General features: G+C 37.3%; 1 protein-coding gene across 1 annotated transcript; it reads left to right on the top strand.

Annotated features, from left to right (window-relative positions):
• The first annotated feature begins 11,482 nt into the window (after positions 1-11,482).
• Positions 11,483-14,527, top strand: LOC107772703 (uncharacterized). Its single transcript, XM_016592186.2, has 6 exons — positions 11,483-12,112; positions 12,216-12,418; positions 13,453-13,593; positions 13,694-13,774; positions 14,107-14,234; positions 14,330-14,527. Exons 1-6 carry the CDS (start codon positions 11,884-11,886, stop codon positions 14,373-14,375), a joined length of 828 nt encoding a protein of 275 aa, XP_016447672.1. The 5' UTR covers positions 11,483-11,883; the 3' UTR covers positions 14,376-14,527.
• Positions 14,528-17,540: the final 3,013 nt, after the last annotated feature.

Here is a 17,540-nt window from a genome sequence, read left to right as displayed (position 1 = left end):
GTTTTAAACTGACGAAATTTTCTTTGATTGTAACAGGGGCAGAAAGTTAGCCGTTGAGAAGGAATTCTCCAAGAAGGAAAAACAAGCAGTAATCAGGTTTGATCGCAAAGTGCGGTTTGATTAAATACAAAATAATCTTGAAATGCATAAGGGGAATGGAATTTGGTTGCAAAGTTTGCATGATTAGAATAAGTGCAAGTTGTCAGGACCTTCCTGGATAATAGGACGTAATTCATATACCCGGGTAAGATACCTTGGTGCGGTGAGAAGTAACACCTTAGGTTCATAATTGTTTGGAGCAGTCAGGAGCCCGCCTGGATAACAGAGGAATACATTCAATTTCAAATTCAGAAATCAGGAGTCCGCCTGGAAAATAGAGACATACCATTCAGATTTTAAGCAATCAGGAGCCCGCCTAAAGAACGGAGGTGATACAATTCAAGTTTTTAGTTTCCCCTCAATCTCTTTGTTTATCTTGAAATCAGGAGTCCGCCTGGAGAATAGAGACATACAATTTAATTTTAGCAATCAGGAGTCCGCCTGGAGAATAGAGACATACAATTTAATTTTAGCAATCAGGAGCCCGCCTGGATAATAGAGGAGTAGTTTCAATTTTAAGTTCTACAGTCAGGAGCCCGCCTGGAAAATGGAGGTGTTAAATATTTTTAGCAGTCGAAATCAGGAGCCCGCCTGGAGAACAGAGGTGATATAATTCAATTTTAGTTTTCAATCAATCTCTTTGTCTATTTTGAAGTCAGGAGCCCGCCTGAAGAATAGAGGCATGCAATTCAAGTTTCGGAGGTCAGGAGTTCACCTGGAGAATAGAGGTATTATAACTCAAGTTTTAGTTTTAAAATCTCATCCAGTAACATGTGCTCAGTTTTCAAACTGGGGCAGAAAGTTTTCGTTGTTGTATTTGTGTTGTGAAGTCAGGAGCCCGCCTGGATAACAGAGAAAATACATACAGTTCAAGTTTCAGAAGTTGGGAGTCCGCCCAGATAATAGAGGAATACATTCGAGTGCAAGTTTATTCAAGTTCAGCAGTTTGGAAAGAAGGAATAACATCTCAAGTCACCAGGGGAAATAGCAACAGGGAATTTTATCGAGAAAGAACAAGACAATGAGGCAACAAGGAGACACAAGACAACAAGGCAGCAAGGAAGTACAAGAGCAAGTTTGAAGAATTTAGATAGGATTTTTGTAATTCATAGAGCATAGTTAGTTTAGTTTCTTTTATCTTTGATGGGGTGTAATAAGGGAGGTCAGTAAGCAGTAACAACAACAAGCGCAGTGCAATCACAGTTCCTGGTAGTCCCAGCTACCAGACATTCTCGAACTACACTGGCCTGATTCCTGTTTAGCCCAGGATATGTAGGCAACCTCCGAAGCAGGATGCGGTCAAACTTTTCAAAAATGCTTCACCCGGAATTTTCAAACGGGCAAAAATCGCTCGTATTTGCTCACTTATCTTTGCCCGAAAACATTTCATGTTTTCAAGCAAAGAGGGACAGCTGTGAGCACGTGATTTTTGCCCTAAATATGATTATTCCCAAAATCCCAAACAAAATAATTTTTCTTTATTTTTACAATTTTTGTGCATTTCGGTATCATTTTCTGATAATTGTTGCATTCTATTTGTGCATGTTAATTTTTATAAAATACAAAAATATGGATTTTTGCATTTAGGTTTTAGTTTTATGTTTTTTAGTATCAACTAAAGTTTAAGTTGTTTAGAACAAAACATGAAAATCACAAAATTAGTTCATTTTTGCATTTTAATGATTTCTATTGGGAATTCGTCATGAAATAGTTTTCAAACAATTTTAAGAATTAATTAGTCTTCGTTTTGAAATAACTAGGATTTCATGTTAGTTTTACATCTCCATAAAAATTAGAAAAAAAATTATAAAAATTGTAAAAGTAAGAAAGGAAAATAAAAAGAAAATAAGAGTAGAAATTTGGTCTTAATAGAAGACCCAAATTTGGGCCAATTTGTTGGGATTTTCAGGCCCAAACGCCCTAAACCCGTTGCAAACCAGTCTAGCCCAAACCCCCAACCCGGTCCGGTCCCTAGTAAGTCCAAACGACGTCGTTTCCCCAGCATTCAACCATGACCGTTGGATCTCATCAATCCAACGGTCCGGATCTAACTAGGTTGTTTGTATATAAATGTCCGAAAACTCCCCCTACCCCATTTGCCTCATTTTCCTCACCCTACCTATCCTCAACGAACCCTAATCCGCGCCGCCATCAAACCCCTCGCCGGCGGTGAACGTCACCTGCACCGTTCAAGCCCAAAATTACACCACTCGTCCTCCTTACTCCCCTCTTTCCGTTCCACCCACTGGTTCCCCTCGAATAAGGCCGGAGCTCGTCGAATCTTCGACTGAAGTTTCCGGTCAGATCGCAGGTTGATCCAAACCAGCCCAAAGTTATACCACACAATCCCCGGTCTTCCCTCAATACTAATCCATGATTATTTTCCTTCAAATCTCTGTGAAACGGCTCGAATCTTATATCTAAGAATTTATGGCCAAAACCCTAAACCAAAATCTTTGTGATTTCGAACCGTAGTATCCTTAACCATGTGTTCTCTTGTAAGAACACATGGTTAGGGATGTTACGCGTCAAAAATCTGAAAGGACTCAGACGTTAGTGACTGGCTGGAGTTCCTCGTGCTTCTGTGAGTTTTTCCTGTTTCTTTTTACTCGCATGGTTGAAGTTTTAGTTACAGTTTTTGTTTCATTAAGTGTTCTATTTAATTTTATGATTTATTTGTATTAGTATAGTTCTGTCAATTACTGTTAGTTCTGAGTTTGATATTTGAATGGTCGATTTGAGTTTATTGGTTAAGAATTAGTTTAATTTCATTTAACATTGATCATGTTAGCTTAAGCCCTGCTTTGATTGATCCTAGTTTCTGATTTGTCTTAGTTTGATTAAGTGGGTGTATTTGAGCAATTGGGATTGGTTAGTTTAATTAGTTGATTTTTGAGTGCTAATTAATCAATTTCAGTTAGTTTTAGATTAAATTAGGGGATTGGTTATAGCTGTTAAGGATAAGGGTAGGATCAGTAACTTAGAGAAGCCTTCAGGGGTAGTCTGGGTATGGAAAAGGGTAGTTCTGATAGGAATAGTAATTTCAAAGTATATGAAAGGGCAGTATAGGTATTGTATGGGTAGAAGAATACCCTAGGGCCTTCTAGAATAGGATTTTAGTGCACATTTCAGCACAATAGGGGTGTTTACTTGTTTAGCAAGTCAAGAATAGAGGGACTAAATTGAAATAAGGGAGGGACTAAAAAAGAAGGCCTAAAAATCTGATCTATTCTCTTTGGTTGCCTATATAAGGGCATGAAATGCTTTGGGAAAGGGGGTTCTTCTTCTGAGCTCAAAAATCCCCACCAAAAACTCTCCTCCCTGCTTTCAATTTCAGCTGGCATTTTAATTCCAAGTTTATTCAGAAAACAAAACATCAAAAATGAAGAAATCCAAAATAATTTTACAGTTTCATTACTAGTTTTGGATTTCAGTTGGGTTTGGGTCTAGCAGGATTGCAGGGGTATTTAGATTCAGCTGTGAGGGCTAGGAGTGTATTTCAAGTGTGTGTTGAATTGATCTGTGGAGTCTGCTGGTATTTCTGGTTTTCAAAAGCAGTTCCTGGCATGTTTTGTGGTGTATATTGTTGAGTTTGTTGCTGTTGCTGTTCAAAGTAGCTGACTCCTGTCCTTTTCTCTATTTACATTTCAATTTCCAGGTACATGTTTTGTAGCTCTCAAGTCTATGGAAATGAAGTAAATATGCTGTTTGAAGTTGATCTCTGAACTCCTCCTGTTTTTGTTTGATTTTAATGTATAAAACAGTTAGCTTACTCGATATTTCATGTCATTTGTGTACTAGACTAATCCTGGATTGTATAAATTGGATTGATGAACTGTTAAGCATGAGTTTGTTCATTTTGACTATTAAGTGGGTGCTTGGGTATTTAGATTCGTGTATGTAATCAAAACCGTGGACTGTTAGACGGATATTCGTCATTTAGCTATGTTATAGTGTAATTTCAGTTGGTGTAGTGTAACTTGGAAATCAGGAGAAACTAGAACAAAAAAAATGATTTGAGATCCATGACTTCTATTCGTGTTAATAACTGGAGATTGAGCAGGAAATCAGTATGTAGTTTGGGTCAGCTTAGAATAAATGTTCGTATTGCCCTGTGTTAATTCAAAACAGGAATTAGAAGTAGTTAAAGTGTAATTGCTTCAAAATATTCCAATCACTCTGAAATTGGTTCGTAAGTATCGTTAATTGGTATAGTTGTGTCAAATTCCACAATTGTTTGAGAATTGGTTTATGACTGGCATGTGGTTTGTTGGTGGTTTAACTTGTTAATCACCATTAGTTTACCTTAAACACTTTAATTAGCCTATTAATGGTAGTCCTTGTCCGAGTGTTATCACGTCTAGTTTAAAGTAAATTGCCAATTGCTATAATCACATTTCATTGTTGTACTGATTGGATTTTAGTTTGAAAGCTTGGGCTCAATATTGGCCAGCCAGGCCTACTCCCTTTTAACTTAAATCGGTTTGAGGCCTGGAGGATATCATTTGACTTGGGCCAAAAGGTAATGCTAGAAGCCCAAGGCTGGACAGAACCAAAAGCGAAGCATGCCTTACCTACTTGTTACTTGGGCTAATTGCAAAAGCTCAAGATTACTGAAGATTCGAATCATGGACAACCCCGGATTCAAAATAGTAATTCTTTAATGATGCTAATTAATTAGAACTTTTACTTTTATTCATAGAGACAATTAAGTAGAAAATTATAGAGTGCTTTAGGTTTGCCTTTTAAAACAAAATGAGATGAGCCTCGCTAAAACAAAACACATAAATTGTGGGGCCCTCGTTAAATAAGTACATTAAAATACTTAGAATTTGGGAGGGCCGTTTAGCGAATTTCATGGCCTTCCCCAAAATAATATTGCGTTAGAATATTTAGACACGATTTAATTAAATTACTTTCTTAAACTCGGGTGCGCATTGATGCGACCCAAATCCAAATCTCGACAAAGTCGAAATGTGTCGATAACCACGGGTGCATTGATTGCGACGCGGTTCGAAATGCATTTTCACGACGTCGCAAGTCTTTTAAAATAAATAATGATAAAGTAGTGTAAAATTAATAAAAGGCACATAAGCTAGCATGTATTAAGATTAGATACAATAAAATACAACAGTTAAGCGACCGTGCTAGAACCACGGAGCCCGGGAATGCCTAACACCTTCTCCCGGATTAACAGAATTCCTTACTTGGATTTCTGGTTCGCAGACTGTTAACAAAGTCATAAATTTCCTCGGTTCGGGATTCAACCGGTGACTTGGGACACCATTAATCTCTCAAGCGGCGACTCTGAATAATTAATAATTAAATCCCGTTCCGATTGTTCTTTAATTGGAAAAACTCCTTTACGCCCTTGCGGGTGTAGGTAGAAAAAGGAGGTGTGACACCACGTCCCCAATATCATGGCGTAAATTCCAGAATAGATTTGTACGAGTTAGTACGAATCCGTACTAGGCAGTTAGACAGCTGTCCCAATAAGATTCCTTACTATAAATAGAAATGTACCTTATTTAGGGTTCCCTTGCTATATAAAGGGGATCTCAATCATTTGTAACGATTATCAATCATTGGCAAAGAATATAGTCTCTTACTGCTCATATTTCATCAGAATTGTCTCTTAACTTCATTGTCCTTACTTTACTGTTCTTGTTGACCAACCTCGAGGTCGAGACTTGCTTAAACATTGGTTTGATTCAACTTTTCTCCTTAACTTATATGTTTGATTTCTTGATTATTAACTAGTATTGAACTAAATCACATATCTTTAAAACCACAAACAAGTTTAATTGTTACTCGTATTTTCGAGGTAAACAGTTTGGCGCCCACCGTGGGGCTAAAGATAATAGTGGTTATTTCAGTACTGGTTTTTATAACACACGTTATTATCATACTTGTTCTTGTCAAAGATTCTTTGTTTTTAGGTTAAAACATGTCAGACTCACAGAACGCGCCCATACATGGTGATGGCGGTCTTGGGTTCCACGGAGAAAATGATAACATAATTACTCTAGGGGTCGGGGTGCCACCGGTTAACCCTAGGGAAGTGCCTGCAGCCGACCCGGTCGATGTCAGTTTGCACATTGCTCTAAATGCAAATTTAGGTGTGGATCCCGAAACAAGTCTGCGCAGGGAAGGCCGAACTGGTGGCCAAGGAACTCAGGGCGTAGGAGACGGGGGAGTTAGTATCCAAATAATATTCGAGATATTACAAGCTCAATAGATTGCTATCGCTCAGCTTCAAAGTCAGCATAAAACTCCAAGTATGGTCGAACCAGGAATCACTCGTCGTACTGATCCGGTGCTTGAAAGATCGAAGGGTAATGGCTAGGGGACCGATCCCACGATTATGAGGATGCTCGAGGAGCTCACCAAAAGGATCGAGTCGGGGGAGAAAAAGATTGAGGATAATGACAAAAAAGTGAAGACATATAACTCCCGTGTTGATCAAATATCGGTGGCCCCAGTCTTGAAAGGATTGGATACCAAAAAATTCGTGCAAAAGTCGTTTCCCCCAAGCGCGGCTCTGATGCCCATCCCCAAAAAGTTTTGTATGCCCGATATACCTTAATACAACAGAACGAGCGATCCTAATGAACACATTACCTAGTACACTTGCGGGATTAAAGGAAACGACTTAAATGATGATGAGATCGAGTCGGTATTGTTGAAAATATTTGTAGAAACTTTGTCAAAGGGAGCAATGATTTGGTATCATAACTTGCCGCCGAATTCTATCGATTCATTTGATATGTTAGCAGACGCCTTTGTGAAAGCACATGCTGGAGCTGTAAAGGTTGCGATAAGAAAATCGGGCGTTTTTAAGATAAAACAAAGGAATGATGAGATGCTAAGGGAGTTCGTATCCCGATTTCAAATGGAGCGAATGGAATTACCACTGGTCTCGGATGATTGGGCGGTACAAGCTTTTATGCAGGGGTTGAACGAGCATAGTCCGATCGCGTCACGACAGTAGAAGCAAAATCTGATTGAGTATCCAGCCATGACTTGGGCAGATGTACGTAATCGTTACCAGTCGAAGATCAGGGTCGAGGACGACTAGCTGGGAGCCCCCTCGGGCTCAGTTCATCCAAATAGATTAGCGGTTAAGGCCCCGAGGGATACAGACAGGGAACCATGGTCCAATAGGGAACGATATAAGCCATATGTCTAGAATCGAAGAAACAACGGTTCGGGGCGCAATCCTCCTCGGAACGATCGAATAAACGATCAGGGACAGCATTCTCGGGCACTTATGAGTAAGCATGGTTTTAATAAACATACCGATCCCGCAGAAGCACCTCGGTTGTCGGAGTATAATTTTAGTGTAGATGCGTTGGGGATCGTGTTAGCTATTGGAAGAATCAAAGACACCATGTGGCCCATCCTATACAAACCGATCCTTCTCAACGGAATCCAAACTTGATGTGTAAATATCATGGCACACATGGTCATAAGACTAAATACTGCAGGCAGCTGAGGGAGGAAGTAGCTTGATTGTTCAACAAGGGTCATCTTCGAGAGTTTCTCAGTGATCGAGCTAAGAACCACTTCAGGGGAAGAGATGCAAACAGAAAGAATGAGTAGGAAGAACCGCAACATGTAATTCATATGATCATTGACGGTGTCGATGTTCCACAAGGGCCTATATTCAAACGGACCAAAGTGTCGATCACCAGAAAAAAACGGACTCAGAGTTATGTGCCCGAGGGCGTCCTATCATTCAATGACGAGGAAGGGAAGGCATATCTCATCCACATAGTGACGCCCTGGTAATTTCTATTTTGTTTAATAAAGTTCAAGTTAAATGTGTTTTGGTGGATCCAGGTAGCTCAGCAAACATAATCAGATTGAGGGTCGTAGAGCAGCTCGGCCTGCAGGACCAAATTGTACCTACATCTCGAGTCTTGAATGACTTCAACATGGCAAGCGAAACAACAAAGGGGGGAGATAATCCTACCAGTGAATGTGGTCGGGACCATCCAAGATACAAAATTTCATGTCATCGAAGGCGACTAGAGATATAATGCATTACTCGGGAGGCCATGGATCCACAACATGAGGGCAGTATATTCAACCCTTCATCAGATGATGAAATTCCCAACAGAGGATGGTGTGAAAACGGTTTACAGAGAACAACATGTTGCAAAGAAAATGTTTGCAATCGATGAGGTGACACCGATACCAGTGCTTTCGACCTCGAAAAAATCAAGCACCAAAGATAAGCAGACGGCCAAATAGCAATCATCGTCCCCAATCTCGACCAAATCGAAGGAACATATAATCAAAGAAGAAGAAAAAGATTTCCTTACTCCTCGAACTTTCGTTGTTCCCGAAGAGTCAAATGCAACCAAGTCAACGGTCGAGGAATTGGAACAGGTCATACTGATTGAGTGCATGCCCGAGAGAAAGGTATACCTGGAAACGGGGTTAACCCCCAAACTCAGGAAAAACCCCATTCAATTTCTTATCGATAACATGGATTGTTTTTCTTGGTCTCATTTAGACATGACAGGATCCCACTGGAAATAACAACACACAGATTGAACCTCGACCCCAGGTTCAAACCAGTGAAGCAAAAAAAGAGGCTCCAGCCCGAGGTGAAGCATACATTCATAAAGGATGAGGTAGCTAAACTTCTTAGAATTGGGTCCATTCGGGAGGTAAAATATTTCAAGTGGTTAGCCAACGTAGTTGTAGTCCCTAAGAAAGGGAACAAATTTAGAATGTGCGTAGATTATAAATATTTAAACAAGGCAAGCCCCAAAGACCCTTTTTCACTGCCTAACATCGTTCGCATGATCGATGTCATGGCCGGCCACGAGATCCTTACCTTTCTCGATGCCTACGCTGGGTACAATCAAATTCAGATGAACCTGGAGGACCAGGAGAAGACCTCATTTATCACTAAGTTTGGAACATATTGTTACAATGTAATGCCCTTCGGGCTAAAAAATGTTGGAGCTACATACCAACGCCTAGTTAATAAAATGTTCGAGGAACAGATAGGCAAATCAATGGAAGTTTATATTGATGATATGTTAGTTAAGTCCCTGCGCGCAGAGAATCATTTGATTCATTTGCAGGAAACATTCAAAATCTTGAGGAAGTACAACATGAAACTTAACCCCGAAAAATGTGCCTTCGGGGTCGGCTTAGGCAAATTCCTCGGTTTCATGGTATCAAATCGGAGAATTGAAATCAACCCCGATAAGATTAAGGTGATCGAGGATATCACTATCGTAGACAGCGTGAAAGCTGTACAAAGGCTAACCGGACGGATAGCTGCATTGAACCGATTCATTTCGAGGATATCGGTCTACCACAGGGTTGGGTTCTTTTAGGGATAGACTTGTGAAAATCCTAATTAGTATATATAATTTATCATCAAATATATCTATTTCTAAATTGATTCATCGACTTATAACTTAGTTAGATGCATCATTGAATATTAAAAACAAAACGTTTGACCTATATATATATATATATATATATATATATATATAACACGCTTTGTTGTACTACTTTAACTACATATATAGCATGTTATAGTATATATTAGTGTATTCATTATTTGTATTACAAAAGTGTTAACGGATTACATTTATATTATTTAGATAGTGAATATAAAAGTGATTCATAATTTTGACCAATGTTGACCTAATAACCGACCAACTTTGGTCGGTTATTTTCCAGAAATTAAAATATACCGACCAAAGTTGGTCGGTAAATGCTTCCCCTGCATTAACCGACCAACTTTGGTCGGTAATTTTAAATAAAATTTCTTTAAATTTTATAAAATATTTTAAATAATAATATAACTATTAAAATTTTAAAAATTGGGTTCACATTACCGACCAAAGTTGGTCGGTAATGTGAAAGTTTCTTTGACTAAGCAAGTCTGACCAATTCGGTTAACTTGTTGACCAAATTACCGACCAACTTTGGTCGATATTTTTTTTAAAATAAATGTAAAATATTTTTCTCCCAGTTTTCGTCCAACTTTGGTCGCTTTTTTTGACCGATCAATGTTGGTCGGAAAATTTTGATCGGTATTTACCGAATTTCTAGTAGTGGTCCTGTTTTTCTAGGGCCATCACTGACGACTACACGAGATGGTTCGTAATCTTTTGGTGGAAATCCATTTAGAGAGGTGGTATAGCGCGTCCCTTATATCAAATATTATATGAAGAGAAAAATAAAATCGTAATCAAATTGATGGAGATCACATGTTTGCTGGAACCGTCTCTTGTTGTTATGGAATAAAATTAGATTAATTTTTGGAAATATAAGGTTTCCAGTATTAATAAATCGGTCATCAGTTTTTCCACCAGTCTAAAGCTTAGTTGTAATAGTCCAAACTTCATACTAGTGATATCAAGTTTGAACCGCAAAACTTCATACTTGTGAATATGAAGTTTGAACTGCTGCAATTATTTATAGAATGATTCCAAGTTAGCTTGAGCAATAAATTGATTGGACGTTCATCTTATTCCACAGTCACTAGCATTTGTGATTAGGCATTTATTTCTCACGCACATATTGAGTTCAAGTCAAGCTAAATATTGCCATTATGTCTTACTTATTTGTTGGTCCCTTCCAGATCCAGATCAAATCGAATTTCTCCAAGAATAATATAATATAGTCCTTGTGTAAAACGAAGGCTAAATGATTATGTGATTATGTTCCTTTTCTTACTCCATGGAGGAAACCAATGCATTAAACACGTGATCTCATTTCTTGCTGACAGTAATTAATTATCTACACTCCATTTTTCAAGTATTAAAAACCCTTTCAACACTTTGTAGTAGAAATAAATCATATTCTATAAATAAATAAATAAATAAAAGGCATACCCTGTAACATTGACTGCTCCAGTACCCTAATTAACATCGAGTAGTACTCTAAAGTACTCCTTTCATGAAATATTTTGAGAAAATAGAGCATATTCTAATTCAGCTTGCGTGCATCTCGACTAATTCCAGATGATAGCATGTCACCTCCTACCAGCAATAGGTACCAGGTAACTCTGTCCACCAAGACTTGAACAGATCGGAAGAAATCACCTAGTGTTTTTGCCTCCGCTTAGAAAACAAATTATTAGGACAATTTTCTGATTTTACAAGTAAATGTACCATCTAGTCTAAAATTAAGTGTTGTTTAGCCAAATCAAGTTGGTCTAAAGTAAGTGTCCTCAGCAAAAACAAGATGGAGTCAATCCTTACTCCAATAAATGATGTAAAAAGTTTGAGGGGGGAGAAACGGTGATAGAAGGAGTATATTTTTGTCCTATATATGCAATGTTTGAACCAAAATTTCTGATTTTTCTAATTTGTTCATAAATAATTCCAGTTGAATATTTTAGTTATATGCTTTTCCATTATCACCATATCCGAAAAGTCAATGGGGGTGATAGGCAAGAAGAGTTTCTTAAGCCCGACTTATGGGAAGTAGTAATAAAGTATCAATGGCAGACACATTCATTAATGTCCAATGGCTATTTTCCTTGATATTCAATTCAAATTGCGTTATAGTAATTATTAGTCTGAGCTGAAGTTGCTCTCACATGAGCGATGAGTCTTCTACTCCAATGTCCATCAATGTGTTACAGGGATGACCACTAAAACAACGTGTCAACTAATGATTGGTCGAGCTCTCGTGTCAAATATTTCTGCTATTCCACATGTAATAGAGGAGGAAGTATACATAGTCACTGTTTTCTCATGAACTTTTTCAATTTGAGAAGAGATCAAGAAAGTGCAAAGAGAAATGGGTGAGAAGGAGTTGCAAATGCCAGTCAAAAAGCTCTTCTTATGGGTGCGAAGGCAGTCAAAAAATGTTAAGATTTTCTTAGGTGTCGTCACATCATTGGCTTTAGTGGTGATTCTCAAGTTCTTCATAAAAAAACACAATCACTTCTTCGTTTTGGCAGAGTTTGTTCATTTCGTTGGACTCTTATGTTTGATTTACAAGTTGTCTACCCTCAAGACTTGCTCTGGTAAATTAGCTCCTGATTCTAAATGTTACTTAGTATATAATCAAACATGTTATTATGATACCATTCATCTGATGATCATATTTCATTCTGCTGCTGTGATTAGGCATTTCATTGAAGACTCAAGTGGTTACAGAGATATTTTTAGGTGTAAGATTGTTTTGTGGTTACATCATGTCAGCACCTATACACTTTCTTCTAGATCTTGTTACACTTGTGGCAACATTTTGGGTCATACGTATGATGAAAAAGTCCAAGTTGAAGTCTTCCTACATGGCTGATCTGGATAGCATGCCCTTGTGGCATTTGGTAAATTCATTCTTTCCCCCATTGGCTTTCTTTTGTCATGATTGCTGTTTGCACAAATTATATTCTGGTTTTATACTGATTCCTTGCTGACTCCTATGACATTGACACTTAAGTTGTTGGAACATTAAGTCCTTGAGCTTCTGGAAGTAACATCATCTCTTACCTTCATTGTCACGATTCCATTATCGTTTCAATTTTTCTATTTATATACGTAGTTGTTTCTTCATAGAATCAATTATAGCACTTGAAAGTAATTTTCAATAGTTGACGCTTATCGGTTACTTTCAATCAATTAAATTAAGGGCCTCTAGCTTTGGTTCAGTATTAAGTATACAGCAATGTGTGGCTTAGGTGCACATACATTCGAACGCTGCCATAAATAAAATCTTATAGAGTATTAAGTTCAAAGGAAGAGGGGCGGGTCCATACTCCCAACGGCGAAGCCAGGAATTTCTCTAAGGGTGTTCAAATTTAAAAGAAGCAAAACAATTTCGCCAAAAGGTGTTCAATATATGTTTTATACCTCTAAACCTAATATTTTACTTATATACGTAGTGTAATTTTTCGACAAAGGGTGGTCAATTAACCACCTCACCAAAGTGTAGCTTCGCCCTTGCATACACCCCGGTGTTTTGGATTAGTCCGCAAATTGGAGTCAAGCCAAAAGCGCACAAGAAGTTTCTTCTATATAAGTACTACTCCCTCTGTTCTAATTTATGTGAACCTATTTCCTTTTTGGTCCGTTCTAAAAAGAATGACCCCTTTCTAAATTTGGTAACAATTTAGCTTAAACTTACAAGTCTACCCTTAATGAGAAACTTTTATAACCACACAAATACTTTGGACTCCTTTTTGACTTGTTTAGGACCACACATTTCAAAAGTATTCATTTTTTCTTAAACTTCGTGTTCAGTCAAACATGTTCACATAAATTGGAACGGAAGGAGTAATTGGTTTTATGCAAGATATAGTTTGAATTTCTTGAAAGTCCTTTATGTTTCAAGTATGTTAATGTTGCTTTGGCGTTTACACAGATGGCGCCGTGTGCTGTTGTAGCTATTCTTATCCATCCTCATACGCGTCACTCTATATTAACTGATGTGCTTTGGGCTTTTTCTTCATATCTGGAAGCCATCTCTGTACTGCCTCAGCTTCGCTTGATGCAGAATGTTCAGGTTCTTATTCCCTATTAGCAAAATAATAAATCATGTGCTCTTTGCAGATCTTAGTTTCTGGCCACAAGAGCTTATAATAGTTTGTATTCTTGCATTTCAGATAATCGAGCCATTTACAGCCCATTATGTTTTTGCATTGGGTATTCAAAGATTCTTGACTTGTGCTCATTGGATTGTTCAGGTAAGCTTTAATTTGAGTCCAATTAGGTCCTGGTTTAAGCTTATATATGAAGTGATTCATGACTCAATTTCGTACACTACTGATGGTCTTGGTTTCGAGCATCACTAATAGCCGTCAACAAAAGTATCTCCATGCCATTTACTTGGTTCCAAAAAAAGATAACAATGTATGTAGACATAACAAAAACAAGGTTTTTTTTCATAACAGTTTAAGCTTTGGGACGACCTTTCTTTTCTTTTCTTCCCTTTCATTAGACCTTGAAAATATTTAAAAGGACATACTTTATTGCTTGAGCCTTTTAATTTCCAGAGACTGAATATTCATATACACAGGTGTATGACACTAGTGGAGCATATCTGTATTTGGCTGGAAGGGGATACTTGTGGATACCAATGGTCTTTATCTCAGAAATTGTTCAAACGTTTATCCTGGCTGATTTCTGTTATTATTACATAAAGAGGTTGGTCCATTAGCCTAACTATTTCAGTTGCTTTCTTGAATTTCTCTTCATTTATGTTTGATAAATCCAAAATTCTTCTCTTTTTCATTTTGCAGTGTCATGAGCGGTCAACTTTTGGTTCGCCTGCCAACGCCTGTGTAAAAGCTCTGATGACTGCACCAAATGTGCTTCTTTTAAGTTTGGAGCTTTTACTTTATTTTATAGTTTTTTTTTAGTTTTCTCTTTACCCTTGCTCCACTAGTACCAATGCAACTGAATAATAAATAAATCTCTTTAGATGCATAATCTTGTGTGATCTTGATATCTTAAAATCGTAATTTTTGGCATATATACTCACTTTAAAATTAATATTTTCATTAGGGAATATTACATCTTTTTCTGTATAAAATAAATTTGTACAAGTAAAATAACATCCTCAATAAGGAAATTATTCCAATCAAAATAAGAAATAAAAATATCTTCAACAATATAACCTATAAGTAAATGTAGAATAAGATAAAGTACAAGTTCCCAAAAATCAAAATCATAAATCTCATATTTTTCTAAGAAATATTTACAAAAATTGCATCACAATTTAATAGTAAAGAGATTTAACTTCTATTTAACAACCATAGAATAGCATAAATTGTTATGATATAATAAACTCAAGAAATTATGAAAGTTAATTTTGATCTCAATCCAAAATTTTCATCAAGACCAAAGTTTTTCAATTTTGGAAGAATAAAACTCACATATTTGATATTAAGAAAAATGCTTGTTTTATGGGATTTTAAAATTTTGCAATCTCTTTTTTGAGTATTCTCGCTTGAAATTACAAATAAAATAATAAAATAGAGAAAGGAAATATAAAAGTCATAAAACGACAAATTAGGAAATTGGGAAATAGCTGAAAAGGGAAATGAATGAGATAAAAGAAAATAAAAAGCACAAAGAAAAGGGAGAGTCCGACAAGGCTCAAGATAAATTCGAATTTGGGTTTTACACATGAGAAATGCTTCCAAAAAGGTCTACCAACCATGGCACCTTCGTCTACTTTGTGACTGCGGGTGGTATGATCAAATATTTAATCTAACTAGTTTATGGTACGTGCTTTGCGCGTGTACTCTATATTCATAAATATAAAACTTAAAAAAATTATATAAATATTATTAAACTATATATCATTCCAAAAGTATTTCTAAAATTTAATATTGAGCCAAAAGTATATTTTATATCTAATTATTGTAATTATTAGGATGTGTATTTATTTTTTTGGTACATAAATTTTATAAAAGTAGTGTTAGATTAAAGGACAATATACATATTATTGTATACCCAAACAATCAAAAATAGATTTTTTTACAAAAAGTCTCTCTCTCTATTTTTCCTTATTATATTACTAAGATAGTTAAATTATATAAAATTAATTGATTTTAATTCTACAACCAGTTATAATAAATTTATAAGTAAGAATAAGAAAAATTGGATTTTAGTTATTGTTTCTTATACTTACTCTTTTTCAGGGAGTTTATATTGGTAATTTGAATGCAATAAACAAAGGAGTAAAACATGATTCGCTGAAATTGTTTACTGTAAGTTTTCTCCAAAGACCTAAGGTTTGAACATCTAACTTGTGAAATTCAAGCTCTAACGAAAGTATCAAATAAGAACAGTTCATATCATTATTCGAGTCAGAGTATTTTATGTTTAAGTTATTCACATAAATACATTCTACTTATATGAAAATTATAAAAATCTTTCTTCACCAATGCAAAGATTAAAAACAAAAAAGAAATTAATTAAAAGCAGGAGAATACAAAATTGTAGAGAGCAAGACAAACTTGATAATTGCTCAAATATGATTCTCGCCAAAATTGTACCCATTGCAAATTTAACAATCAAATTAGTGTAAAAACAATCAAATTAGTGTATGAAGAGATAGAAAAGTTTTTTTTTTCTCTTTCACTATCTTTTCTCTTATTTTCAATCTTCTTTCTTCTGCCACAAATCTGAATAACGCCTTTTACTCTCTATAACAACAACAACAACGACCCAGTATAATCCCACAAGTGGGATCTGGGGAAGGTAATATGTACGCAGACCTTACTCCTACCCCGAAGGGTAGAGAGGCTGTTTCCAGGAGACTCTCTGCTCAAAAAAGCAACAGGAGCCGATATATTAGTACCATAAAAATGCATAATAAAATACCAGCCATATAAGAGATATGAAATACAGAATACGAAATACGAAATAGATGGTTGGTATAGTACAACTAGCAGGTAAAGCCCTGCATCAATAGACGACCAATGACATTCTTAGTCTAACTCCTAACTGGCTAGTCTCACTCTATTGTGCTGTAGAAATATTCACAAGTTTCCCCTAACCTACAACCTTAATGCTCGACCTCCATAATTCCCTGTCAAGGGCCATGTCCTCAGTAATCGTAAGTCGCGCCATGTCATGTCTGATCACCTCTCCCCAATACTTCTTAGGTCGCCCTCTACCTCTCCGCGTGCCCACTACAGCCAGTCGCTCACACCTCCTCACCGGTGCATCAGTGCTCCTCCTCTGAATGTGACCGAACCATCTGAGTCTTACTTCCAGCATCTTGTCCTCCATGGGGGCCACGCCCACCTTCTCTCGAATATCTTCATTCCTAATCTTATCCATCCTTGTATGCCCGCATATCCACCTCAACATCCTCATCTCTGCTACTTTCATCTTCTGGATGTGTGAGTTCTTTACCGGCCAACATTGAGTTCCATATAACATGGCAGGCCGAACCACTGCTCTATAAAACTTACCTTTTAGTAACGGTGGTACTTTCTTGTCACACAAGACTCCCGACGCTAACCTCCACTTCATCCACCCCACCCCTATACGGTGTGTGACATCCTCGTCAATCTCCCCGGTGCCCTGAATAACTGATCCAAGGTACTTGAAACTACCACTCTTGGGAATGACTTGAGAGTCAAGCCTCACTTCAACTCCCGCTTCCGTCGGCTCAACTCCAAATTTGCACTCGAGGTATTCCGTCTTCGTCCTGCTCAACTTGAAACCTTTAGACTCAAGAGCATGTCTCCAAATCTCTAGCCTCTCGTTGACGCCGCCTCGTGTCTCGTCAATTAGAATAATGTCATCAGCAAATAGCATGCACCATGGCACCTCCCCTTGAATATGATGAGTCAGTGCATCCATCACCAGGGCAAATAGGAATGGGCTGAGCGCAGACCCTTGGTGCAACCCCGTAACAACTGGAAAGTGTTCAGAGTCGCCTCCTACTGTCCTAACCCGAGTCTTAGCTCCAGCATACATGTCTTTAATCAC

Source organism: Nicotiana tabacum, chromosome 22 (genome assembly GCF_000715075.1).
Source record: "Nicotiana tabacum cultivar K326 chromosome 22, ASM71507v2, whole genome shotgun sequence".
NCBI classification, from domain to species: domain Eukaryota; kingdom Viridiplantae; phylum Streptophyta; class Magnoliopsida; order Solanales; family Solanaceae; genus Nicotiana; species Nicotiana tabacum.
Note: the sequence above shows the minus strand (reverse complement) of the source record. Positions and strands in the feature narration are given on the sequence as shown.

Excerpts from the sequence above, each read along its gene's own strand:
- LOC107772703 (XM_016592186.2), top strand. The coding sequence starts at position 11,884 with ATGGGTGAGAAGGAGTTGCAAATGCCAGTCAAAAAGCTCTTCTTATGG. Across the intron at positions 12,113-12,215 it reads TACCCTCAAGACTTGCTCTG|GCATTTCATTGAAGACTCAA; the intron begins GTAAATTAGCTC and ends TGCTGTGATTAG. Across the intron at positions 12,419-13,452 it reads GCATGCCCTTGTGGCATTTG|ATGGCGCCGTGTGCTGTTGT; the intron begins GTAAATTCATTC and ends GCGTTTACACAG.